At 37.0% G+C, this 25,331-nt stretch overlaps 2 protein-coding genes across 4 annotated transcripts in view; both read left to right on the top strand.

The window, feature by feature from the left end:
- LOC120306480 (TLC domain-containing protein 4-B-like) overlaps positions 1-7,699 on the top strand; it is a 36,047-nt gene extending 28,348 nt beyond the window's left edge. For both annotated transcript variants that reach the window (XM_039339782.1, XM_039339781.1), the window contains exon 7: positions 1,569-7,699. In XM_039339782.1, the coding sequence (XP_039195716.1) occupies positions 1,569-1,893 (325 nt within the window). In that variant the 3' untranslated portion in view covers positions 1,894-7,699. The remainder of the gene's footprint in view (positions 1-1,568) is intronic.
- Positions 7,700-9,686: 1,987 nt separating this feature from the next.
- Positions 9,687-23,512, top strand: LOC120306481 (cytochrome c-type heme lyase). 2 transcript variants are annotated; one of them, XM_039339784.1, is made up of 7 exons: positions 9,687-9,821; positions 16,405-16,556; positions 17,124-17,260; positions 18,418-18,566; positions 20,277-20,396; positions 22,989-23,075; positions 23,237-23,512. In XM_039339784.1, exons 2-7 carry the CDS (start codon positions 16,451-16,453, stop codon positions 23,433-23,435), a joined length of 798 nt encoding a protein of 265 aa, XP_039195718.1. In that variant the 5' UTR covers positions 9,687-9,821; positions 16,405-16,450; the 3' UTR covers positions 23,436-23,512. The 2 variants fall into 2 exon arrangements, with proteins under 2 accessions (XP_039195718.1, XP_039195717.1); XM_039339783.1 differs by having other exon boundaries at positions 9,710-9,864.
- The last annotated feature ends 1,819 nt before the right edge of the window (positions 23,513-25,331 follow it).

Here is a 25,331-nt window from a genome sequence, read left to right on the forward strand (position 1 = left end):
CCTTTGTGCGAGTAGTGGGCTGGCACTGAATAGGCCACAGCCTGTAATGGGCTACCGCCCAAGGGTTGGGGATCCCTGTTTTAGGGCATAGCTCCTCTGCAGCTGACGCAGCCCAAAGCAGATTTAGAATCTTTATTCTACTAGATTTTATTATTTTCTCTCTTATCCTTGAGACATATGTGGGTAGTGACAAGTACATTGATACATGTGGGGAACATGTCCTGCACTGACAATCTTGTGGTTCATATAATGCTGCCAGTTTTCTGCTGGATCAAGCTCTTTTATCCAGTCTCAGGTCTGTCTCCTACCCCTCAGTTGTCTTTAGGCTTGAAGGGTTCTGTAACTGGAACAAAATAAATTGTTTAGCCTAACTTGCTATCTCATTTTTGTAATCAGCGTTTGTGTCAGGGACAAATTTCATGCAAGCATGGGAAGACATGTACATGGATGGGATGTACTGAAGGAGGGAATAAGTAAGTGTACAGGAATGATTGATGTCTTCCTTACGATATAATGGCTCTGTTGTCTGATTTTTATTGGCTAACAAAGTTTATAAAGCAATGCTACTAATTTTCTAAGGTGTTGGCACTTCTGGACGTAACTCTGCCAGCGTTCCAGATTGTTTGCTACCCAGCTGTTTTATTTGATCAATTAAAGCACTGTTTTCTTAAGAAGTCTCCGTTTGAGTTGCTTGATTAGACTTTTAATGGTATCTCAAATTTAAGTAAGGGCCAGGAACCTTACAGGCTGTTAGGTAAATTGAAACCCTGGCTTCTAGCCACTCTACATACACCCTTCCTCCATTGGATTAGTCAATTGATTGATGGAGTTTCAAGTCCTAAAACTGACAAACCTATTCTTGTATTCTCATAGGTAATTGGAAGTGTAATAGAAAGAACTCATCTTTTTTACTTATGTAGCTCACCTGACAGGGAATTTTCTTCTCAATTACTACAATTCATAAGAGCTTTGCTCCTTACTACCTCTCTTCGTGTAATATTCTTAGGAAGCTTACAGTTCCCCACAGCTAAACCCATTTCTCAAACGTCAAGTCTTCATCGCCACCTATCCAACTGCTGTCCAAATCCAGATGATTGATACACTACAAAAATCATTAGATGGCAGCAAAGAGATACAAAGTCTTTCACTATAATCTATCAATTCACAGTTTAAATGATTTAAAACAAAATAAAACAGAACAAAAATAGTTCAATTAGTTGATGATATGACAGGAGAGAAGAAAGAAATGATTGCAATTCTGGAGTAATCAAAGCATTATGTATACAATTTGGAAAGGGCTTTTCACAGGATGTTGAATGGGGTTGGAATTTCAGCCAAAGAACCACCAGTCATGCCTCTTAGCAAGTTGCGCAATCTGTGGAGACAGTTTTGTAGCTTCCAAATAAGTGATAAGGGTGACACTGTGGCAGCAGCCATATTTTAGGGCAGCACAATTTATTGATCATTCAAGGCAAAGCAGATATGCAGATGTAGTCTCAGACTTTGCCTAGATAAAATAAATACCACTTTTCTCATTTTGATTTCTGTTAATCTTTTTTCTCTTATAGGTGGTTCTTTGAAGCACTGGGGTATTCTAAAGCTTCAAAAGCCAACATCATCAATGGACTGCTAATGACCATCATGTTCTTCTTAGGGAGGATCATAGTCATTCCAATTTATTACAACAGTGTTGCTTCTGAGTTTGGAACAGAAGCCTACTACAGATTAGGATTTGCAGCTCAAAGCGCCTGGTTTATCTCCAGTATCTTACTGGATATTATTAACTTAATGTGGATGGTCAGAATTACACGAGGATGTTACAAGGTTATTTGTCTCATCGGACAAGAAGAAGCCAAAGCTCATAAAAATGGCAACACGAAGAAGAGCATTTAATAGCAGTTTGGGGTACATTAAAAGAACAATGCAGACTTTTGCCATACAAAGTTCCTCTTAAGGAAATATAGTGATACCTTTCTTAAATTTAGCATTTCCAATAACACACTCCTGGATCTCCAAAACATTTTCTTCTGAAGACTTGGATTGCGTGGTGTCAGAAACAACAACAACATGCTGCATATGTTTACCTTGGCATGGTGTCCTAAGCATTGAGCAGTCAGCTGAATCTCTGAAGGATCAACCCTTTTTAGCACTATATTCTTGTGAATTTTCACTCAGGTTTCTTAAAATGATACATTTTTAATGCTTGTGACTGTCAGGTTGTTTACGTTCTGCTAATATGGCAACATTTCTGGCATGTTTCTTGGCTTTCCTAATATTTGGTGTTCATATCTGAAGACTCATCTGCTTTGCAAATTACTTATTTCAGATCTATACATTTTACTCCATTTTCTACTGCCTTACATGCATGAATAGGATCTTTGGGATTCATTGACTAGTTTTACATACAAATACAAATTTGAGCCTGAAGATCTTTTTTCTTAAATGAGTTATTTTTATTGCTTCTTACGGTATATAAAATAGTATAGATGTTTTGAACTTTTTAAATATCCAAATTTCAGCATCTTTGCATGGTAAACAGTAGGGGGATTTTTAAAAACGTGCCAATATTCTGTTTCCCTGACACAAGTATTGGGACTTTGATCTGTTTTCAGCGTTTTATAGTGTAACAGATAACTTTTATGCTATGAAACTCCTGAGGGGTAAAGCATTAATGAATTTTGGACATGTGGATTGTCACAAGAGCCTCTATAAGTAAGAAAAGTTACTAAACAGTTCATTTTAACTTTTCTCAATTTTTCTTTAATGCAATTTAGGAAGATGTGCTCCTCCAACGAGAAAAATCATCCTTCAGCTCTTGACAATGGCTACTTGCAGAAACGTCACTAATATTTATTTATTTGTGTATGTATTTATTTAGTCACAGCTATACCGTTTTAGTTCTAGCAACTCAAGATGCTTTATAGTAACCTGGGTATCGTCAGAATAAAAGACAATCACAAATTAATTAAAAAGGACATTACAGTAATAGTTCAGATTCATCATCTTCGCCGAAAAATGTTTGGACCAGATTGGTCTTAAATTTTTTGGAAAGAAAAAACAACAACAAATAGTTTCTGCATCTCAGGGATCAAGATATTCCACAGAGTGGGAGAATACACACTTCTGATACCTACTTCTTTCACTTCATGTAGTTGGGGGATCCTTTGCCACCTTTCTACGAACGGTATTTACAGGATGACTGATTCTATTCAAGAGAGGTGCACTGGTGCTGAACTGTGTAAGACATTATATAGGTTAAAACTGGGCCCAGAAGCCTACTGACAACCAACAAAGTGTCTAGAGTATGGGTGTTATGCTACTAAATCCACTTCTCCCTTTTTATTAGCTAGGTTGATGCAGACTGGATCAGTTGCAACTTCCCAGTCATTTTCAAGTTGAGTCCCACATAAAATACTGTACATTGCAATAGTCTAGCTGTGAGGTAACAAGGGCATGAATCATAGTTGCAAATACAAAGCGAAAAGGGAAAATCTGTAAGAAAAACAAAATAGTTGAAAATCTATTGTTTACAATTACAGTAACTTCACATATGCTCTCCGCTATTATGGACTCAAATTTGTTTTATATTGTAATATATTAAATTGAATTTACCAAATCATCATCCAATGTATTTTTAATGATATTCACCACTTACTCATCTAACACTTAATTATGTTTTGAATAACATATCTTAATTTACTGTTGATTTGTTTATTTGCATATTGGGAGATTGCAGAGAACTGCTTATTCTTCCCATCAATGCAACTTAATTATGTTCTTGATATTCTAGAATATTATGTAAGCACAGCAAAACCTTATTCATAGGTTGATGACTGTAATAGCAAATGTTGATTTGCATATCCCATTTTAAACTCCTCAGATATTTCAAAACATGTCAAACATAGTAAATGAAATGTGACATATCAGGTTTATACTCAGGAACCATATTTTGATGTTGATTAGATGGCTGGTGAGAAGGGAAATCTCTCCATATTTCATCAGCAAGAGTTACAGTACTTAACTTTCAGCAGTATCCGGTTGAAATTCCATGTGTTATGTATGAATTCAACTGTGAGATTTTAAACGTAAAATATTAGTATGCTAATAACTATAAATCAAATGTTAAAAAATTATCAAGCAATTTAAAGTTTGAATTGAATTAAAATTTTAATGACTGATCCTGTGTCCCCCCTAGACTACATCAGAGCTTTTTTCTAGAGAAAATGTATGTCATAAAAGGCATTAAAAACTGATGTTGTTGGCTTTTTGAAATAATTTGTTTGTAATGTGCCATTATCTTACAAATTGATATGGTAACTTGTACTTTTTTTAGGGAGGAAAAACAAATGTGTTTATTTGTGGTGAAATATGAAAAGGGACTTACATTAGCAGGAGCATAATCCCTCAGCTATTTTGAGAGACTAATTGCAAAGAGAAATCAATTGACTTATGTAAAGATTCAGGATAATACTATTTGATTATATAGACAATCTTATTGTTAAATATTTTTTAATCTACTAAGAATGCATTAGAAGGTAGAATTAAAAATTTGTGCTCCATTGGACTGCTGAATGAGATAGGCAATATAATTATCTTTACTCTAAAATAAATCTCAGAGAGCCCAATATAATTTACTGCTTAGCATGCATATTACAAGTTGTAGCATGTACAGTGCGGCCCACAACTCCCACTCATTTCAGAAGACTTTTTAACACTGGAAACATTGATAATATCACAGTATTACTAATAGGATTAATATCAGAACTAATCTACTATTTTACAAAAATAACCATGATTAAGTATAGTATATTAACACAGGTTTTATAAATCGATCTCTCAATCCTTTATTTTATTTTTAAGTAAAGATTAAACATGAATATACTCATTTGTTTTATTATTTTTAGCAAGGATAATTTTGTTATGGAAAACTAAAAAAGGCAACATGACTGGGTAGTTTGTCTTGGTTAGTTTCTTCCTTGTAAGCTGTCATGGAGTTCATAAACCGGGAGTCCTCAACCTTAGCAACTTTTAAGAGTTGTGGACTTCAACTCTCAGAATTCCTCAGCCGGCAAAGCTGAGGAATTCTGGGAATTGAAGTCCACAACTCTTAAAGTTGCTAAGGTTGAGAGCCCCTGTCATAGACTATTTTAAGGAAGACACTCACCTGAATCTTAGCATAACTTAAGGAAATTTATGAAAGGGAAGATTTCTAATCCTTTTTTCCTCTGAAACCATTCATGTATCCTAAAAAGATGTTTTGGAGAACCATGAGGTTTCCCTGAACTATGTGGGATTGGATGGGAGGATTTGTCCGAAATTATATTTAGTTCTTAGATGTCAACTTGAGGAAGGTAAGCGAAGGAAAGTTTCTTGTCAGGTTCTATAGAGAACAAAATGGGTTTCTGGGAAAAGAAAGAAACAGGATATTTTCTTTCCATGAGTTTCCTTAAATTATGTTAAGGTTACTGTGCATATAACCTTCTGATCAAAATTGCATAAAATTCATGTATTCACTCTGATGCTATTCTGCAACATTTCTGTGCAATGTAAAGAAAATATGCTACCTAATAAACATGCAAAAATAACTAGAATGGATTCTATTTCAAAAGTGAAATGCCAATTATGGCTTAAGATTTCTCTGCCCACACATATTTACACATGCAGCCCGCCCCTTCCTGTCCATATTACCAGAAAGATTTGAACTTGCATCAACAAAAGTGCCGTTGAAGGCGAAGGTTATCTATTGATTCCTGCAGGGCACAGAACCGATTACTTGCAGGGCTGCCTGTCTCTAGTTGTATTGTTCCATCCCATGCCCTCTGCCAAGGTCCTGTCTTTTGACCGGACCTAGGAAACATACCACTTCCATGGCAATGCCTGGGTCTCGAATGATCTTCCCTGAGCTTCAGTGGGCCCTGATTTTGCTAATTTTTTACAAGGCATTAAAAAAGTGATTTTCAGGCTGGGATATTAGATGTGCCACCTTGGGAGATAGTATGATATCGTTTACCAGCTGGATTGTATGTTTTGTTATTATTGTTGACTACAGTTAACCATGCCTTTTTAGCTGTTCCTTGGCAAGTTGATAGCCATATAAATTGATTAAATATCTCCTCCTCCTCCTCCTCCTCCTCTTCCTAAACTCTATCTAGACATAGTACCATGCTATGTATTCCAGTACTAGCTTGGTTCCCTTACCCCGTCTCATGGGAAGTTGAAGTATTAATCTCATGCTATTTTGAGAACGGTGAGATGGAATGTCAAAATCATACTTATTGCTAATGTATGGAATCTCACTGATTTGTTGAAATGAAATCCCTAGTAAAGTTAATCCCACTGATGCTCCGTTTAGAGTCCCAGAATATACAGCAGCAGCAAAATATACTGTCATCAATATAAGTTGTGATTGATGAAGCATTTATTTCAAAATACTGTACTAATATTGTTTTTTTCCTTTAACAATCATGCTGACTTATCTAATGAATGATGCAGGACTGATCTCATTGTACAAATAGATGGGGGGGGGGTTTAGTCTAGTAATGAAGAGTACAAATTCAGCCTGTGATCTTATAATTGTTTTTGATGTGGCCTTACATTGCTGAAATTTAAATACAGAAGTTTGTAAACTTTAGCAATATATGCTATTGATCATCCAATATTGTATTCTCCTTTCTCTTATACAACAGATCTCCTTAGATTAGACCCCCTTGTGGCTTCCATGATTTGGATTTTTTAGTTATCTTTGAGAAAAATCAGAGGCCGGATCCATATTTGAAGAGTGCATGTTTTCCTTTTGCTATTCTCCCAATGAAATCACACATAGCCCCATCAGAGCAGGAAAAACACAGGGACTTACTTGTGCTTATAAATTGCTTTCAAAACAGCAGTTTCTCAACAAGAAAGCAGTCTTGAGAGGCATCAGGGCCTCCCAAAGAGGGTATTTAATTAGAAATATATACTAGAAGATGCAACTGAAGGGCTCTGACCTTCTAACTAGTTTGAATGGACTCCTAAATAAGCATGGAATTGTAATAGTTTAAAATTAAATTTTTTTATTACAAACGTAGAATACACATGAATAATGGAGTAGGTTTTGCCTCTTTATAAAAAATAATTGCTGTTTTAGATGACATTTGTAACTGATTGTATTCGGGAACTTAGTGACAAAATCACTAAATGAAATATCTATATTGTACTTTCTGCATTGGTGCTTACATATTTTCATTTATAAAGCATTTTTTTTAAAGCATTATGAGATGTAATCTGGTTTACAAATTCCAGGAGACGTAGAGTGCAATAACAGCCAAATAGGGAAGCTTTATTGAATCACAGCACAAAGTGTAATAAACATACTACTGAAAATAATTACAGGAATGAAGTGGATATTTATTTTCCTGGGCTAAACTGAAATACCGCAGCTACACTGATTGGATTGCCACCCACCACAATGACAATGGCATATGAGATTGGGCAATTCTGATGAAGTACTTGGTGAACATTAACATGGTTTACCTACCAGTTCGAAAATATTTTTATGTTGTTTGTGATAAATGTATATAACTGAGTTTGCACTTCACTGGGTTTTTAAAGTCTTGCTGTTTGTATATGTTTGTGTAGAAGTATATTCAATAATATCTAAAGCAATAAGTTGCATGTGGACATAAGGCATTGGTTAATTAGAATAAAGGAAAAGAATGCAGCTGTTTCTTGTATTTTTTCCCTATTAAAATGGTGTCTTTTATATGGTGTCTACCATATTTAATCAGTTAAATGCAAGTACGATAGATAAAGAGAATGTGATGTTCCTTAGCATCTTTGGAATGAATAAGTTGTTTATTGGCACTGGAACAGGGTAACCCAATTTTTTCTTCTGAGGACATAATTTTAAAAATATTCTACTTACAGTATTAAATGTTACAGTGAAATAAATTAAGATGCCACAGATTCCAGTTCTGCTGCAATAAAAATTGAATGTAATTAAAAGACATCAATTGAAGATTAAAGCTTTTTATACTGAAATATTATATTGATAAGTGGAGTATGATTAAAAACATATTTGATTAGAAAGCAGACATTTCCACATGTAAGCATTTCAAGGAAAATATCTTAGAAAGTGCACATTAACCATTCATTTCTAATAGAACTCTTATTTCTGTACTCAAGATCTCATGTAAACAGTTGCCATTTTTCAGTAATATACAGAAGATGCTATAAATCTCTGTAAAGCTGGATTGCAAAGAGAGCTGTCCCCAAAGTTATGACTGGGTAGAAAAAACGTGGCCATTTTTTCATATTTGGATTTTAAAGACCAAAATATGACCTCAGCTTAAAATATTTAAGAAACCATTTCTGTCATTAAGAACTTTCATTTTCCATTTCTTCAAAACTGAGATCCACTCATATTGTCAGGCTAATATTTCCATCTCTTCTCCAGTGTGCATAAAGCTACCAATATTTTAGGAAAATTGTTTTTCCCAATGGCTACATACAACCTTCCATAGAGCCCGGATGTAAATTAACCTGAATTTACATTAAGCTTTTTTAAAATAATTGAATTTACAATTGAACTCTGATAATGTACCTGCTGAGATCTCAAGTAAAAGAAAAACATTAGTTTTGAATATTTCCTGGTTGACTTGATAAGAGTGAGAATCTAACCCAAAGAGGACCAAGGACAAAATGCCACCTTGTATCCCAGCTCCTATAACAAATACTTCTAATTATGGATAAAAAGATTTGCAGGAGAGAAAACTCTTTCCCATCATTTCTAAAAAAATATTTTGCAAAACTTCCGAAACACCTAGAATTATAATGCAACTAAAACATTGTAATTTTAACCAATTAAACCTTGTGTTGCCACATTGACAGCAACATATTCTATATCAGGGGTGTCAAACTGCCGGCCCGTGGGCCAATTGCATCATGCGGAGGCCGCGCCCACCCCAGCTCCGCCAATGCGAAAAAGGTCACGATATGTCGCGACACGTCATATGACACGACGAGTTTGACACCTGTGTTCTATATGCTAGCAGTGTTTCTCAACCTTGACAATTTTAAGGCATGTGGACTTCAACTCCCAGCATTCCACAGCCAGCATTGCTGGCTGTGGAATTCTGGGAGTTGAAGTCCACATGCCTTAAAATTGTCAAGGTTGAGAAACACTGTGCTAAGAACCAGATGGTTGGCAGTGGAAATTTGGGGAATATTTTAATAGTGCCTTAAGCCCAAACTGTATGACATTATGCTTATATACTGTAAACTCAAACCTGGCCTGGTGAAATCAGTCCACGAGTCATAAAAGAGCCAAGGTTGCCTACCCGTTTTAGCAGATGGTAAGGAGCAAGGGATACCTTGGGGGAGAGGAGGAGACCTTGGGAGGCTCTGCTCAGGAGCTTAAAATCCTGCTGCTGAAATCCAAGCAGGATTTTCAGCCCGAGGGAGAGACATTTTGTAGAAAGCGCCCAAAAAAGCAGACAAAGCGAAAGGCTTTGTTATTTTTTTCCCTTCAGAACGTCATGTGTACAGCTGAGCACAAATTAAGCCCTTTCCTCTCTCTAGAGTAAGTGGAAATGGACACGAAAAGATCTTACAGCCGAAACAACTCCTTTGCGCAGGCGCGACTTAGCGGCCTAAGCAAGCACGTTCTACGGTTACCGGGGTAACAAACGACAGGTTCTCTACCCCTCCCTCCCTACTAACTCGCTCTTCCAAAACCCGCCCAACAGCGGCTTTCTCCACCCCCGCCCCTTGAGTCGAATTCCCCGTTTGTTTTTTAAAGCTCCGCCTGATGGCAGAACGGCCCTTCTCGCGAGAGGCGCGAGGTGAGTTTCTCGGGGAAATCGGGCTCCGGAGATTAGAATTGAGGTAATTAATGAGGCCTCTTTCCCCCCCCCCCACCCTCCCCGCGTGTAGCGGAGAACGAGCGCGTTAGAAAGCGCGTCCAGTCGCCTATTTAGTGGTTTCTTTAGCCAAGTTGGGGTGTGTGTGTGTGTCAGGTTTTCCTCTGTTAATAGATAGAGGGGAGGGCGGTGATGTCAAGGAAAGCACGAGAGCTGTCATTCGGGGTACACCTTGGCTTCAATTCTCCCTTCCGCCCGCAACCCCGGGGCCAGGACCTGGAGCTGGTGGACGCCCCCCTCCGCCATGGGGACTGAGGGGGAATGGAGCCGAAAACTCTTGATAGGAGGGAGAGAAATAAAAGGGACTCAATTGTCTAAATTGCTAGAAAAACGTGGTTTTGAGGCGGAAGCTGGTGGCCGGGTGGGTTCCTGTGTCGAATTGATATGTGTCATGTGAACTATTCAAAGTTCAGGTCAGGCTAGAAATCGGCCTATTTAACAAGGTGACCTTGGGTCGACCCAGCTCGGGCAAGAAATCAAGATAATTTTCCTCCTTGCTACACAAGTATGAGCTGAATATCGAAGCCTTTGAAGGTGCTGCTTATGGAGATGTTGTGAAATGAGAGGGTGAGGGTTTTGTGTGTTTTTATATGTGGGTTAAAATGTCTATAACGGGAGTAGTTAAAAATTCTATTACAGTCTTGATGTAACTATTTTTTTGATGCAGATATAGACCCCTTCCCCCCCCCATCTGGTTTCTTCCTCGTTTTAATTTCCACATTTTATTTCTCGTAAGTGCATCTACTGCCTTCATTTTGTGAATACTATCACACATTTCACACTATCCTGGTGAATAGTTGTCATGATTGCCTCCAATTGTCCAGATTTGGACCTTATCTTTCACATGTATCAAAATGCATAATTGGATAATAATGATGATGATATCTGTTATGTGCTCCTGGCTACTTTCCTTCATGACCAGAGGCAAGCTCGCCTGACCAATAACCAGCCAAGACACAGTGAAGGCCTTTTGTTTCGTTTATTGCAAGAAGTGGGGAGAGAAGGTATCAAAGCTTGGTTCTCTCCAAAGTTTCAACCCAAAATATTCCCTTCTTTATACAACCCTATCCCGGCTGCTACGTCCCTTCTCTTTCCCCATTGGCTGAGGTACTATGAGGTTACCCTCTTTCTGACCGCCTCCTACCTATTTCCTGCTACATACTAAATCATACATCGCATATATATTAATATAAAATATTAGACATATTCAATTGTTGGTTTTGAGTTACGGGCCCCTTAGAACAATAGGTTCTTTCCTGTTTTTCAGTTTAGTTAAGTTTTCCTGGCTAGCCATTTCCTCTTACAGATGTTTTTATAGCTTGTCTTCTTCCTTTCCCACTCTAAGACCCAGCTAATTTTTGCCTATGTATTTCGCTTACATCCTGCCTTTATGCTATCCTTTCCTGTTTTCCAGCCATTATAGTTTTTGGTAAGCTTGTTTGTCCAGGCAGTTAAGTTTCCACTGCAGCAAATTCAATTTTAAATTTCTCTTCAATATTAAATTTTGAAGACCTTTCCTTTACATCTAGCAATATCCATTTAGTGGTGTCCATCCCTTGGTGATTCTATGGGCCAGGTGTCTCCACATCTTCCAATCTTGTACTACTTTTTTGAGTTGTTCTATGCTCTGGCTCATGTCAGCTTTGATGGTGGCCTAATTGGAATGGAAGTATTATTCTGTGTTGGGGAAATTATTTAACAAGTGATCAAATCTGATTTGTTCAATCCTTAAAGCTTCATGTTACAATTCTAGTAACAACTTAGTGTTCCTGATACTTTTTCTACTATTGCTTGTGTTTCTAATACTGTACTAGTTGAAAACATATGTGTAGTTACATCTAACAAGTTCTACTATTTTAATTGATTTAAAATACTTTTGTTTTCCCCACCTTGGGAAAATCCATGGTAGCTAATGGGGTAGTCATGAAATGGGAAATGTGCTTTATGTCAAACTGGAGAGATGCATTGCCCATGGTTTGGCAGAAACAAAACCTTGGCTGAAGCATTCAGATGGATCTCAAAGTGGTTTTATACAGAGAGTATGGAAGGCTAGTAGTGTTACGTGTCTCCCCATTTCTTCATGGCCTGCGCACAGCCCTGTCCTATCCAATTTTTCCAGGGTTCTGGCTGCTCCTTCCCCTCCATTTCTGCCTGGAATAACTGTATTTTGATCCTTATAACACTTTAATACTGTATATGGATTAAAACAACCAAAACGTGCATGTTTCTGTTTGTACATAGACCACCAAGCGTATCTACTTAATGGATGGTGTGGTTCATGTATGGAACATTTTGTATATATTTTCTGGTTAAGTATAATACATTAAAACAATTACGAGATTCCGGAAAAATAGTAGAAACTGTAACTAAATTGTATAGCCATTAACTCAGCTTATTAAAAAAGCTTTTAAACAGAGTACCAATTTATCAAAAAGGCAATTGCTAATGATCTGAGAGCCTTCCTAAAATGAAGATAAATGCCTTGATTAAAAAAAATACATCTGTCCTGTATGTGAAAATTAATAAAAATAATTATTCAGCAAAGTAACGAATAATTTCTCTTTCCCAGGAGTACATTCTGAGAATAGTATCTGAAAATGAAAAATGTAAAGTGTGATCAGTGGGGTCTGAGCTAACCATTGACTAGAAAAGGGATCTTAGGTCATAGATAGCTTGATTAATGCATTGGCATAGTTTGGTTAGGAAAAAGATTTAAAGGATTTAAAAAGTATATCATAGGTTTGCCATAACATTCTGAATGTGGCCCATTTTGTACACAATGTACTGATTATAGAGGTGGAAGAAGTACCAAAAAAGAGTAATTAGAAGATGGAACTCAATCTAGCCTGCATTCCATATGGTGGGATTCAGCCAGTTCGCACCAGTTCGGCAGAACCGGTAGCTAATTTTTGTTGCCCAGGCCCAGAACGGACTTCCAGAAGCGGCATCCACACAGAGAACCGGTTGTTCCCATATTTGAATCCCACCACTGCTACATTCCCAGCTGCAACTGATAGTTAACAATTAAACTTAGTGTTTTTAGAACTTGATAAAGTGTGAAGTGATGTAGCTTAAATCAATTTGGGTAAAAAAAAAGTGAATGAAATTATGCAAAAAGTTTTTATTCTGGACATACCTATTTTCTGTTTTGTTTACAACCTCTTTCCCTCCTTCTTTGCCCATATGTAGTCCTTAATACATTTTTAAAAGTCCTCACGCAAATAATTATGGATATAGGACAGTGATGCCGAACCTTTTAGAGACCAAGTGCCCAAAAACCGCCCCCCCCGTTCCCACTCTGCCCTGCCTGCTGGGCCACCCACCATCTCCGTGGCCCTCCACAAATCACCCAAGTGGCCCAACAGCGCCATGGCAGCCACACCCTCCACCCCTGCCCCGAAGCATCATCTGCGCACGATGGGGAACAAGGGCAGAGTCTTGTCCCCGCTGCCTGGCTACCATGTTCTTGGCTGTGGTGCTTCATGTGGGCCGTACCTGGGAGCGATTCTCCTCCGGGGAGGCTGCTGGTGAGGAGGGGGACATGGGAGCAGGTGGGGCTGGGGCGACAGTGCATGTGCCCACAGAGAGGGCTCTGAGTGCCGCCTCTGGCACGCGTGCCATAGGTTCACCACCACTGATATAGGATAAAGTAATACTTAGGAAATATTGTAGCATTTGCGATTTTTAAAATTAATTTAGGGAAATCTGTTTAAGATGGCTAATATTAATGTGCACACTGCATAAAAGGAAGCTATTCTGCATTTAGTGCAGTGGTTCTTAACCTGAGTGATATTGTCCCCTCAGGGGGCGATTTCATTTTTCAGGGGGGCCATGGAACAAAAAGGGGCAATGTGGGGGCGAAGGAGCAAAAAGGGGGCGATATGGGGGCGATGGAGCGAGAAGTTTTGGAGACACTTTTGAGACTTTTTCGTACAGTGAATCGCTGTATATCTGTCGTACAAAAACATCAGATTGCTCGCTATTAGTGGATTGAATGTTTTCAAATGTTCCTCCAGCTAGCTTCAGTATAGAATGCCTTACATATGTGAATACGCATCACTTATCTTCATGCGCATTGCGCAGCAGCCTCTACCCATACAGTGGCGTGTCATTGGCCAGAATGGGCAGTGATGGAGGGGGGAGCGCTTCTTTCAAAACATTGCATGCTGAGTGGCTGTCCCCTGTGACGTCAGCTGTAATGTCAACGTAACTGTTGAAACTAGGTTTATCTCTGAGCGTGGTGTTTTAAGAATGCGATTAACAAAAATGGTTCCAGATATCAAGAAATTGGCATCAGTTCACCAAGCACAGGGCAGTCATTGATGTTCTTTTTTTTTTTTTGCTTTTTGTGTACATACATTTTTTTTGTTAATAATTGTCTAAGCTTTTATCGTTGTATTTGCTTGCATTGGATTTCACGTTCCAGTTTGAGTTTTCGGCTTCATTTTCGAATTTTTGTTGTGCTCTGTAAAACATTTTGTGTGTCTCTTTGTATTGTACTTTTTTAGTGTGCACTCCAGTTCGATATTATATTTTCTTTGTGTCTTTTTAATCCTTTTTACAGTGTGCGTGACTATATATACTTTCCTCAAATCTTAATTTAGTTTCAAAGTTTTCGTCTTGAAATTCTTAATTCCTGCATTGCGGTTTGTTCTTATGCCCTTTTTATATTTCTTTTTGGTCTTAAATTTCACTTGTAATTCAATCATTAAATGTTACTGTTTTTCTTTTCGGGCATTTCACTTTCTTGCTATTGAATTTTGTTTCAGTGGTCATTACATTTAAGTGTCTTGAATAAATAAGATAATAATGAAATACATGTATCAGGAAGTTTGGGAATAAAGTGACGGGTGGCATCAAAATTTTTCACACATTTGAGATATGGGAAAAAGACTGGAAATAAATTATTTGCATCGATATGTCCAGATGACAATTTTAAAGAAAACAAAACAATTTTGCATAAATTGAAGAATTATTTCCTATGTTGTGATTGAGAGGGGGGGGCGAGGACAACTTCCTCATTGGCTCAAGGGGGCGATCGTTCAAAAAGGTTAAGAACCGCTGATTTAGTGCAGAGTTGTAGAATAGAATTATAAAACTAATTACAACATGTAGGGATGACCATTAATCTAATTGCCTTTGAAAGGGCATTTATTTTGATAGATTTGATGCCTGTAGAAAGATAACTATAGGTATCTGTTCTAAGGATTGAAAGTTTGTTGAAAGAAACTAAAACGGCCAACTGCCATTTTACGGTTCTGCCCAGCTGTTTATGTCTTTTGCAAAACTGTTTACTTAAATCATACATGAGATCCTTTAAATAAATGAGTGTGCTTTTGTTTATTTCATTGTTTGAAAGTGAGAATTGACTGTGTAAAGAGAATATAAAAGTAAATTTAAGATAGTGGAAACAGATAAATGTATGTGGTAAAATATTAAATGGATGATAACTGAGTACCAACTGTATAAAAAAGAGTGACAAGAACAAAATAAATGCACTGAAGTTGTTTGGTCATACAGAGAGAATGATTGAAGATAAATTGTGAAAGAAATGTGTGGAGGAAGAATGAATGGACTCAGCAGAAGGGGAAGATCAAAAAGTGGCGCAGCAGTTAGAGTGCAGTACTGCAGGCCACTTTAGCTGACTGTGTTCAACAGGTCAGCGGTTCAAATCTCACCGGCTCAAGGTTGACTCAGCCTTCCATCCTTCTGGGGTAGGTAAAATGAGGACCCAGATTGTTGGGGGCAATGTAAATATATACATATACATTGCTTACTGGTGTACACCGCTTAGAGAGTGCTTGCACTTAAAGCGGTATATAAGTCTCATAAATAAATAAATAAAAAAGTGGTTAAATGGAATGGGTTGGATCCTGAAAAAGAAAGAAATGGGAAGTTTAAAGAACAAATGAAAATATTGGGGATCATTAATATATTTTCTTATGATGTAAATAGTTTAGAACAGTGATGGCAAACCTTTTAAAGATCGAGTGCCCAAAACCTGGCCCTGCCCCCATTCCACGCCCCCGCCCCGCCTGCCCACAGGACCACTCACCGCCTCTCGGGCCCGCTGCAGATTGCCCAGGTAGCCCAGCAGCGCTGTGGCAGCCACACCCTCTGCCCGCGCCCTGCAGCATCAACTGCATGATGGGGTGTGAGGGCAGAATCTTGTCTACGCTCCCTGGCTGCCATGTCCTTGGTTGCACTGCTCCGCATGGACCACGTTCAGGGGTGCCTCTCCTTCAGGGGGGGCTGCTGGAGAGGAGGGTGTCACAGGGGGAGGCAAGGCTGGGGCAATGGCACGTGTGCCCACAGGAGGGCTCCAAGTGCCACCTCTGGCACTCGTGCCACAGGTTCGCCACCACTGGTTTAGAATATTCTAAAATATTCTAGTATTTTAGTATCTGTTTTACAGTTGATACAATGATTTTATATTTCTTCTGTTAGGCATATTATTTGTAAGTGTTTTGTTATTGTCTGTAAATTATATTGATTTGAATTTCAGATGATCTATCCAGTAATTTAAAGTAAAGCAGAAAATCAAGGTTGTCATGGGTTTATCTGCATCCTCTCCATTAACTACAGTTCAGACAACTGTATCAGAGCAGCCTCAAAGTGAAGTCTCACAATGTCCCATGCATCAGAAGAACACGGAAGGTGACTGTTCACTCTCATTAAAATAACCAGGCAGTTTTTCAGGAATAAATATCTTTTTAAAGAACAGGAATAGTATCCACATTTTCATTATAAGTATTTAGCTACTGGCTGATGAACGTGAAAAACTACATTTTCTATCCATTTAGTTGTAGAAATGGGTTGGCATTGCTCCATGGTGTGTTTTTAATCTCTCCTTCATTTAGAGCACGGGTGTCAAACTTGCCACGTCACCTCACGTGTTGCGATGTATCGCGACTTTTTCCCATTGCCGGCAATGGGGTGGGTGTGATTTTGATGGCCCACGGGGTGGCAGTTTGACACTCCTGATTAGAGGAAAGCTAAACTTGGCCATTGAAGTCATATAACTCAGAGGTAAAAATTTCTGGCTTGTTTCTAAAGATTTGGAAGAACATTAAAGAGTAAAATGGGTACTATAGATCCTGCTAATCTTTTTTTATTTTTAAAATCCTTCTGAAATAGAGGCTAGAAGTTGCATGACAGAATTTAGTTTTTACTCCTAGTATGTAGATTAGCAGTTGGCATTTTAATACTTTTTTTCTATTACAGCCTGTCCAACAAAATCTGATGACAGTTCCAGTGAGAAGCAGAACCCATCTGTTCCTGCACATCAAGAAAGAGCATATGAATATGTACAATGCCCTGTTAAATCTAATACAGAAGAAAAGATTGATCCTAGGAATATGGTAATTTCAGTCTTGTTCCTTGAATGCACTGCTATTACAAAAGGGATGTTTTACACTTTTGAAAGATTAGGTGTGATTTTGCTATTACTCTGTTTCTGCTTTCAAAACAAGTTCTTAAAAATCTTAATTGTTTCATTTGTCACAGTTGAACTGAGAATATATTAAACTATTTAATCAATAGTGAAGATGAACACTAAATTTTCCAGCTGAAAACATTATTGCACCTGGCTGTCCTTAGAAATGATCCTGATATATTCCTTTCTTTATAGCTGCCTTTTTCGAAACTCAGCTAGCATAATTTTGGAAATATTTTTCAATTTATTATGATTCTGCAAATAAGACATTTGTGACAAGCCTGTATTCATTTTTGAATAAGAATTTGGCTAGTATTTTAATGATTTGGCTAGGTGAACTCAGAGATTAATGAAATGTTATTAGTTTAACTTGAGAGGCTTATAACATGAAATTCTAGTGTTGCAAACAACCTGCAAAAACCTTAAATGCAGCCTTATCTTCCCTTCAACATTTGCCATCAAATTATAATTTTTAATATGAGAAATTATTCCTCTCAAGGTGAAAGTGCAGTTTTCAGCACCTTTTTTAAACTAAGTCATAGCTGTTTTAACATTTTGGCATCAGAGGTACTCTCATTATATTTAATAACACATAACAAATATATAGGAATGTAGCTTCCATATATTAAAGCTTTCAGCCAGTTCATTACACCATTTTTTCTATTCCCAATTAAATTTTAGTTATGTGTAATTTCAGTTTTCATTCCCACTGTTCCCGATTGTTTATATTTCTTGCTAATCTGTAAGACATGTAATAGTTCCAGAAAACAACTCAGTTAAAAGGAAGGGCATACATAAAATTGTTAAGAATTGGTATTTGATTCTCAGAAAATCTTATCTACAAATATAGAAAGGAAGTAGTTGAAAAACTGCTGCTGCATAAATTAGGCAATCTCAGAGTTAAGTAAAATCTGAATGGAGTACTAAAGGACTAACATATTGGCCCATTTAGAGTATTTGGCCTGTAGTCAAAGGACTGTATCAGAATTAAACTTATTTGTCCTCAATTGAAAGACAATAAAGCAAGTTGATAAATGGAATATATTTGCTTCACTAACTTTCTGTTTTTAATATTTTATTTAGATGCCACCTCCTAATCAACAGCCATCCCTTGGGCAACCTTTTTCATTATCTACAGTAAGAGAAGAGTCAACTATTCCTAGAGCTTATTCAGAAAAAAAATGGGTTTATCCCTCAGAACAGATGTTTTGGAATGCAATGCTTAGGAAAGGGTAAGAAAATTATAAATGTAGTTTTATATTAGTTTTACAGAATAATGATATGCATAGAACCAAAGATCATATTTCCCATACCTTCCTATTGTAACATTTGACTTAAGTTCTCACAAAAAATGATTTTTTCGGAAAGACCTCTATCTAAAAATGGTAAGAAAGGCAATTTTTTTTGTAAAATATGAGTAGAAATGACATAATTACTATCAGTCTATTATTTATACTTTAACATTTTTTGAAATATATTCAGTTAAAGTAATTTTTGCATTCCTTGCTTGTTCCGGTTTCCTTGTTGCTTCCAAATTTCTGCAGATTATTAGAGAAGATTTTCGGAGGTTAAGCCCACAATTCATTATTATCAATTCAAAATTATATAAAAATATAATTTGGACAATATACAGGATTTTTGGAATACATAAGATTTCTTCAGGTTAATTGGACTTTCCAGAAGTTGGTCAGAAAAATTGGTTGTCATTTATATTAAGCTGGAGATGCAGTAGTTTTGAAAGTACACGAGTATACCTGCTTCATTAATGTTCATTTGTAGCTGATTATTGGTTGAATGTTATTATGGAGCACCAGACAATTGAGATTATAAGATTATGTTGTTAATGTGTTGTTAAATTCCAAAAATCTTGAGTGTCTCCATTTATAAATTTATATTTGAACAGTTACCAAAAATATTAATTGAAAGCAAGCTTGAGTACCAAAAACTAAAGTTTTACCAACAAAATTCATCAAATCTTAGCTTTTGAACTGGTTCTTTATTGCTGACAATTTGATTCTAAGTGATCAAGATTTAACTTGTTTAAAAACTGAGTTGTAGTAATTTTATATAGATGATAATTGTTATGTTAGTATTAGTGTTGTAATAATGTAGCAGCATTGGATTTTCTTTTTCTTTATTCATGCCCCAACCTATCTGGAATTTGGGGCAGATTTGCGAGGTAAATGTTAATTGGGTTTGTTGTTTACATTTATTAAGAGTTAAAAAAAACAAATCTTTTTTAAAATGTGAGTGTGTGTGTGTGCATGTCTGCACGCCTTCGAGCCAGTGTTGATTCTTGGTGTCTGTCTGGATCGGTCCTTGCAGTTTTCTCAGCAAGATTTCTGAAGTGATCTGCCATTGCCTTTCCTAGGGCTAAGAGAGATGCGTTTACTCCTGGTCACCCATCTGGCTTCGTGCCTGAGCAAGGACTAGAACTCACGGTCTTCCAATTTCTAGCGTGATGCCTTAACTGGCATATCAAACTGGCTCAAAATCTTCTTTAGTAGTTTCTTTATGTTATGTAATTTATGAACTTTGTACTTTATAAGTTCACAACCGTTGTTTGTTTAGTAAAAGTAGGGTAAGGAGAAGTTAATCTTGATTCAATGTTTAAGGTCAGCACATTTTTTTTTCCAATTAGAGTGAAAGAAGGAGAAGGAGGAGACTGAGATACTTGTGACATTGCATTTACTTCCTCTCTTTAGGGAGTGGAAGGTTATGTAATACTACCTCTATACAACCGCAGTTCTAGGAAATAATTGGACTGAGAAGCTGTGAACTGGCCCAAAGTCACTCATCAAACTTAGTGATCAAATGAAGATATGAACCTGGATCTTTCTAGTGCACCCCAACCTCTTAAATGTTACATTATGCTAGGAAATACCACATAAACAGCTCACCTCTTCATCTTGCTAACTTTTTCAGTATTGCCTTTTTTTAAGCTGGAAGTGGAAAGATGATGACATGTCTCCAGAAGATATGTCTAACATTATCAAAATTCATAATCGGAACAATGAACAGACTTGGAAAGAAATTTTAAAATGGGAATTACTTCATCTTAGGCAAGTATATATACAATTTTAAATTATAATGCTTTCTGATTTGCATGTCTGAATGTGTTCTGAAAGTATAGTAGAAGTGGGAAACTGATAGAAATCCTTTCTGGAACATTTTAGTAATGCTATTTTTTTTTCACCTTTCAATTGTCAACAGCTATCCTTTAATTATTATTTTTTTGTTTTGTTTTGTACCTTTGAGTCAGTGTTGACTCTTGCTGACTGTCTGGACTAGTTCTTGCAATTTTATTTGCCGAATTTCAGAAGCAGTTTGCCACTTAGGGTTGTTTCTTAGGACTGCCCAGGGTTACACTGTTAGCCTTGTGCCTAAGGCAGAACTTGTCCTGATTTCTAATTTAATACCTTAACCACTACACCAAACTGACTCAGTTTAACTTCCTAGAACCCAATTTGTCTTTAAGTACAGGTAGCCCTCAACTTACAACTGTTCAACAGCCCTGAAAAAAGTGACATAATCATTTTTCACACTTACGACCATTGCAACATCTCTATGGTCATGCGATAAAAATTCAGATGCTTGGCAACTTACGAGTAACTTATAAGTCAAAAACTACCAGTATTCTTAAGAGACTGTTTGAATGTTTCTGACACTCTGTCACTAGATCATTAAGCATACTTTTCCTCAAAAGTTATGTGGAGCATGGCTTTCATCATTTCCTGCCAAACTACATATGTAAGTTGAGAGGTGCACAATATACATTATTTAGTTTTTCACCACAGTGTCCTTATATTCTAACAAGAGCTATAAAAACCTGCAGAATATTTAAACAAATGTAATAAAATATTTTTTTTGCTTTCTGTTTTTTCCTGCAAAATGGATAAGTATTTCCCTTACTATAATGTAATAACTATAAATAAAACTATATTACATAATAAAATAATATAAAAATTAGAAAATGAGATTGATTACATAGATTGCTGTCTCCTAAACAAACAAAAATGAGCAGAACGCTCTTTGGAAATCAGAAACTTCATATTATCAAAAATGACAAAAATTTAATTTTCCATCAGATTTATATTAAAATATCCCCGCCAAACCTGAAATTTTCTTTCCCAGTTGTTTTAAAGCTGAATATATTCCTAAACTGTCTTATGTTTGTCTCTTCAAGGAGAAATGAAAAATCTTATTTAGGAAAGAGGAAGCTTATCTCTATTGGAAACCAGGTTTTATTTCTGAGTCCAGATTTAGGTGAATTCCATTTAAACATTTTGCTACTTTTTAGGTGGCTTCAGAATAGCTTTTAATTTTTCGTTCAAGGTGAAAAAAATTAATATAACACAGCTACACAGAATTAATATATTAGTCCCCAGAATTAATGTAATATACAGTGCATTCAAAAAGTGTTCAGACCCCCTTTTGTCAATTTTGTTATGCTGCAGCCTGATTCTACAATTGTTGAAATTCATTTTACTCATTGATTTACGCTCAGTACCCCATAATGACAAAGTGAAAGCAGAATTTTAGAAATGTCTGTAAATTTATTAAAAAGAAAAAACTGAAATATCACTTTGGCATAATTATTCAGATCCTTTGCAGCAACACTTGAACTTTAGCTCTGGTGCTTCCCATTTCTCTTGATCGTTGCCGACATGTTTCTACACCTTGATTGGAGTCCACCTGTGGTAAATTAAATTGATTGGACATCAATTGGAAAAGCACACACCTCCCAGTAGAAGGCCCCACAGCTGGCAATGGATACTGTAGCCGAGCAAAAGCCATGAGGTCAAAGGAACTGCCTGCAGAGTTCAGAGACGGGATTATTGCAAGGCACACATCTGGAGAAGGCTATGATAAAATTTATGTTGCATTGAAGGTTCCTAAAAGCACAGTGGCCTCCATAATTCTCAAATGGAAAAAGTTTGGCACAACCAGGACTCTTCCAAGAGCTGGTTGGGAGGTCAAACTGAACAATTGGGGGAGAAGGCCCTGAATAAGAGAGGTGACCGAAAACCCAATGGTCACTCTTGACTGAGCTCCAGAGATCCTGTGTTGAGATGGGACAGAGTTTCAGAAGGACAACCATCACTGCAGCCCTTACTCATCTGGGCTTTGTGGCAGAGTGGCTAACGGAAGCCTCTCCTCAGTGCAAAACACATGAAAGTCCGCTTGGAGTTTGCAAAAAAGCACCTGAAGGACATTCAAACTATGAGGAACAAGATTGAACTATTTGGCCTCAATTCTAAAAGTTATGTCTGGAGAAAACTAGGCACCGCTCATTTTAGACGTTTCTAAAATTCTGTTTTCACTTTGTCATTATGGGGTATTGTATTTCAACAACTGTAGAATCAGGCTGCAGCATAACAAAATTGACAAAAGTAAAGGGGGTCTGAATACTTTCTGAATGTACTGTATATTATAGAATTATAATATATATTAACTCTAGAGGATTGTTTTTAATTGATATTTCTCATGAACGTTTTGTAAGACACAATATTTTATTCTCTGAACTGGGAGCTTTTATGTTTTTTAAACCCTTGTTATGGTTGTGTAGGGCTGAAATTTGTGCCCTAGTTGGATGTGTTCAGTTTGTTTTTCTGCATTGCTTTTTATTACATATTTCTAAAATTATTTTTCAGGGACTGTCCATGTGGACCAACACTTGTTCAATTTGGAGGTAAAGCCAAGGAATATTCTCCAAGAGCTAGAATACGATCCTGGATGGGGTATGTTGATTTTTTTTCTATTTAAAAGGAGAGAAATCTTAAAATTAGATTTTTCTTTTTGTTTTCATTGGTAATGTGGTACTTTCTACAATTAGAATTGCAAATGTGACTTACATATTATATATAGAGAGAACATAATTACAATTCATTTTTCCTTCTAGTTATGAACTGCCTTTTGACAGACACGATTGGATTGTTGACCGCTGTGGAACACAAGTCCGATATGTCATTGATTATTACGATGGAGGAAAAGTAGATAACAACTATCAGTTTACAATTTTGGATGTTCGTCCTGCTTTTGATTCCTTGACTGCTGTGTGGGACAGGATGAAGGTGGCTTGGTGGCGTTGGACTTCATAATTGATTTTACATGGTGTGAACAGGACTATATTACTTCAATCTAGTAAACTTTAATAAAGTTTATGTTACCAATGCTATTTGATAGCGTGTATCTATGCTCAAAGTGGGGGAATCATGGAAAAATGAATTATTTTAAACACATTGTTATTTAAAAATCATAGTGTCAGAGTTTTCTGTTAGTATCGACTTTTTAGGCTCCTCATATATCAAGATATTTGGATCAGTTGTTATTATTGTGATGATATCAGTGCCCTAAAACTACAATTAAATATAAATTTTATTTTGCTTTGAAATATACTATCTGCCATCAAAAAAAGGAAACAGAATAGAATGGGAATGGGAGAGGGAATTCAGTGCAATGCAGTGCAGTGGAGAGCGGAGTTTAGTGGACTAGACTAGACTAGACTAAGAATAGAATAGAATAGAATAGAATAGAATAGAATAGAATAGAATAGAATATTTATTGGTCAAGTGTGATTGGACACACAAGAAATTTGTCTCTGGTGCATAAGCTCTCAGTGTACATGCAAATAAAAATGATATTTAAAATGTTTAAAATCTAAATTATTAAATGTAGTAAAGTGGCTTATGTAAAGAAGGTCCCATGAATTTATCCTTCAGAATGATCACAGTCATAAACAAACCATGCTTTATTCACAAATCTGTATAATATCCACTATAAAGTAGTCGGAAATCATTTGATATGGTAGACAAAATTGACAGGCATGATTAAGTATTTTATAGGTAGTCCTTAGGTTACGACCATTCGTTCAGCGGCTGTTGAAAGTTAAAAAAAAAAAGGTAAAGGTTTCCCCTGACTAGTTAGTTGTGTCTGACTCTAGGGAGGTGCTCATTTCCATTTCTTAGCCAAAGGAGCAAGCATTGTTCAAAGACGCTTCTGTGGTCATGTGGCTGGCATAACTATACGCCAAGGTGTAAAAAACCCTGTTAAAAGTTGAAATGGTCTAAATCAGGGAGTCTTGAACTTTCAGTCACTGCAGCATCCCCACAATGACATGATTGTGATCCAGGTGCTAGGTAACTGGGTCACACTTAACAATGGTTGCAGTGTCCCATGGTCCACGGGATCGTCATTTGCAACCTTCTCTGCCCTGATGGCTCCCATGAGCAAAATCAATGGGGAAGCCAGTAGGAGGCCTTAAATTGCTCCAGTAAGATGCTCCCACTATTGCTTTTTCTCCCAAGGCAGCAGATGAGACCACATCCATGGTGTGTCCCCACTTATGCCATGCAGCTCTTGTGCTATGTTGCAGCATTCGCCTTCAGTCTACACTTGTGCTACAGCAACCCCTGTACCCACACCATGCTGCGACCACCTGCCTGCATTTGTACTGTGTTGCAACATTTATTTTTTACTGCACTTTTACTTATTTTTTACTATTTATACTGCACTGTAGCACCCACCCCATCAGCCTTCCTACATTTGCACCTAGCCATACTACCCATCCCCCACCCACTGCACTCTATAGCACTCACTTGGCTGGCCTGCTTGCAAATTGCCTACCGAAAGGCTTCCAGTGACCAGGACTTGCAACTTGCTATTGGCTTGAGTAATATAAGACAATAGTCATATAGGAATAAATATAAACCACTTTACACAATATTTCATCTCTAATCTTTCAGGTATGTTTACAAAAATGATAATGTATATGCTATGCAAATGTCCATTGTTCTTAGATAATTTTATGTATAGTATAAAGTACATACAGACACACCCGGATGCATACTGTAAATTGCAGCATTCAGTTATGTTTTGATAGAAAAATAGATATGAGTATTTTAATAAACGTCTTGCTTTATCTTATTTTACAGGTTCAGGAAATGTTTTACACTAAGTTTTCTGAAGCACTGAGGCTCTATATATTGCTTTGCTCT

The sequence above is a fragment of the Crotalus tigris genome, unplaced genomic scaffold, assembly GCF_016545835.1.
Source record: "Crotalus tigris isolate CLP2741 ecotype Arizona unplaced genomic scaffold, ASM1654583v1 scf7180000017739.2905288, whole genome shotgun sequence".
Lineage (NCBI taxonomy): Eukaryota > Metazoa > Chordata > Lepidosauria > Squamata > Viperidae > Crotalus > Crotalus tigris.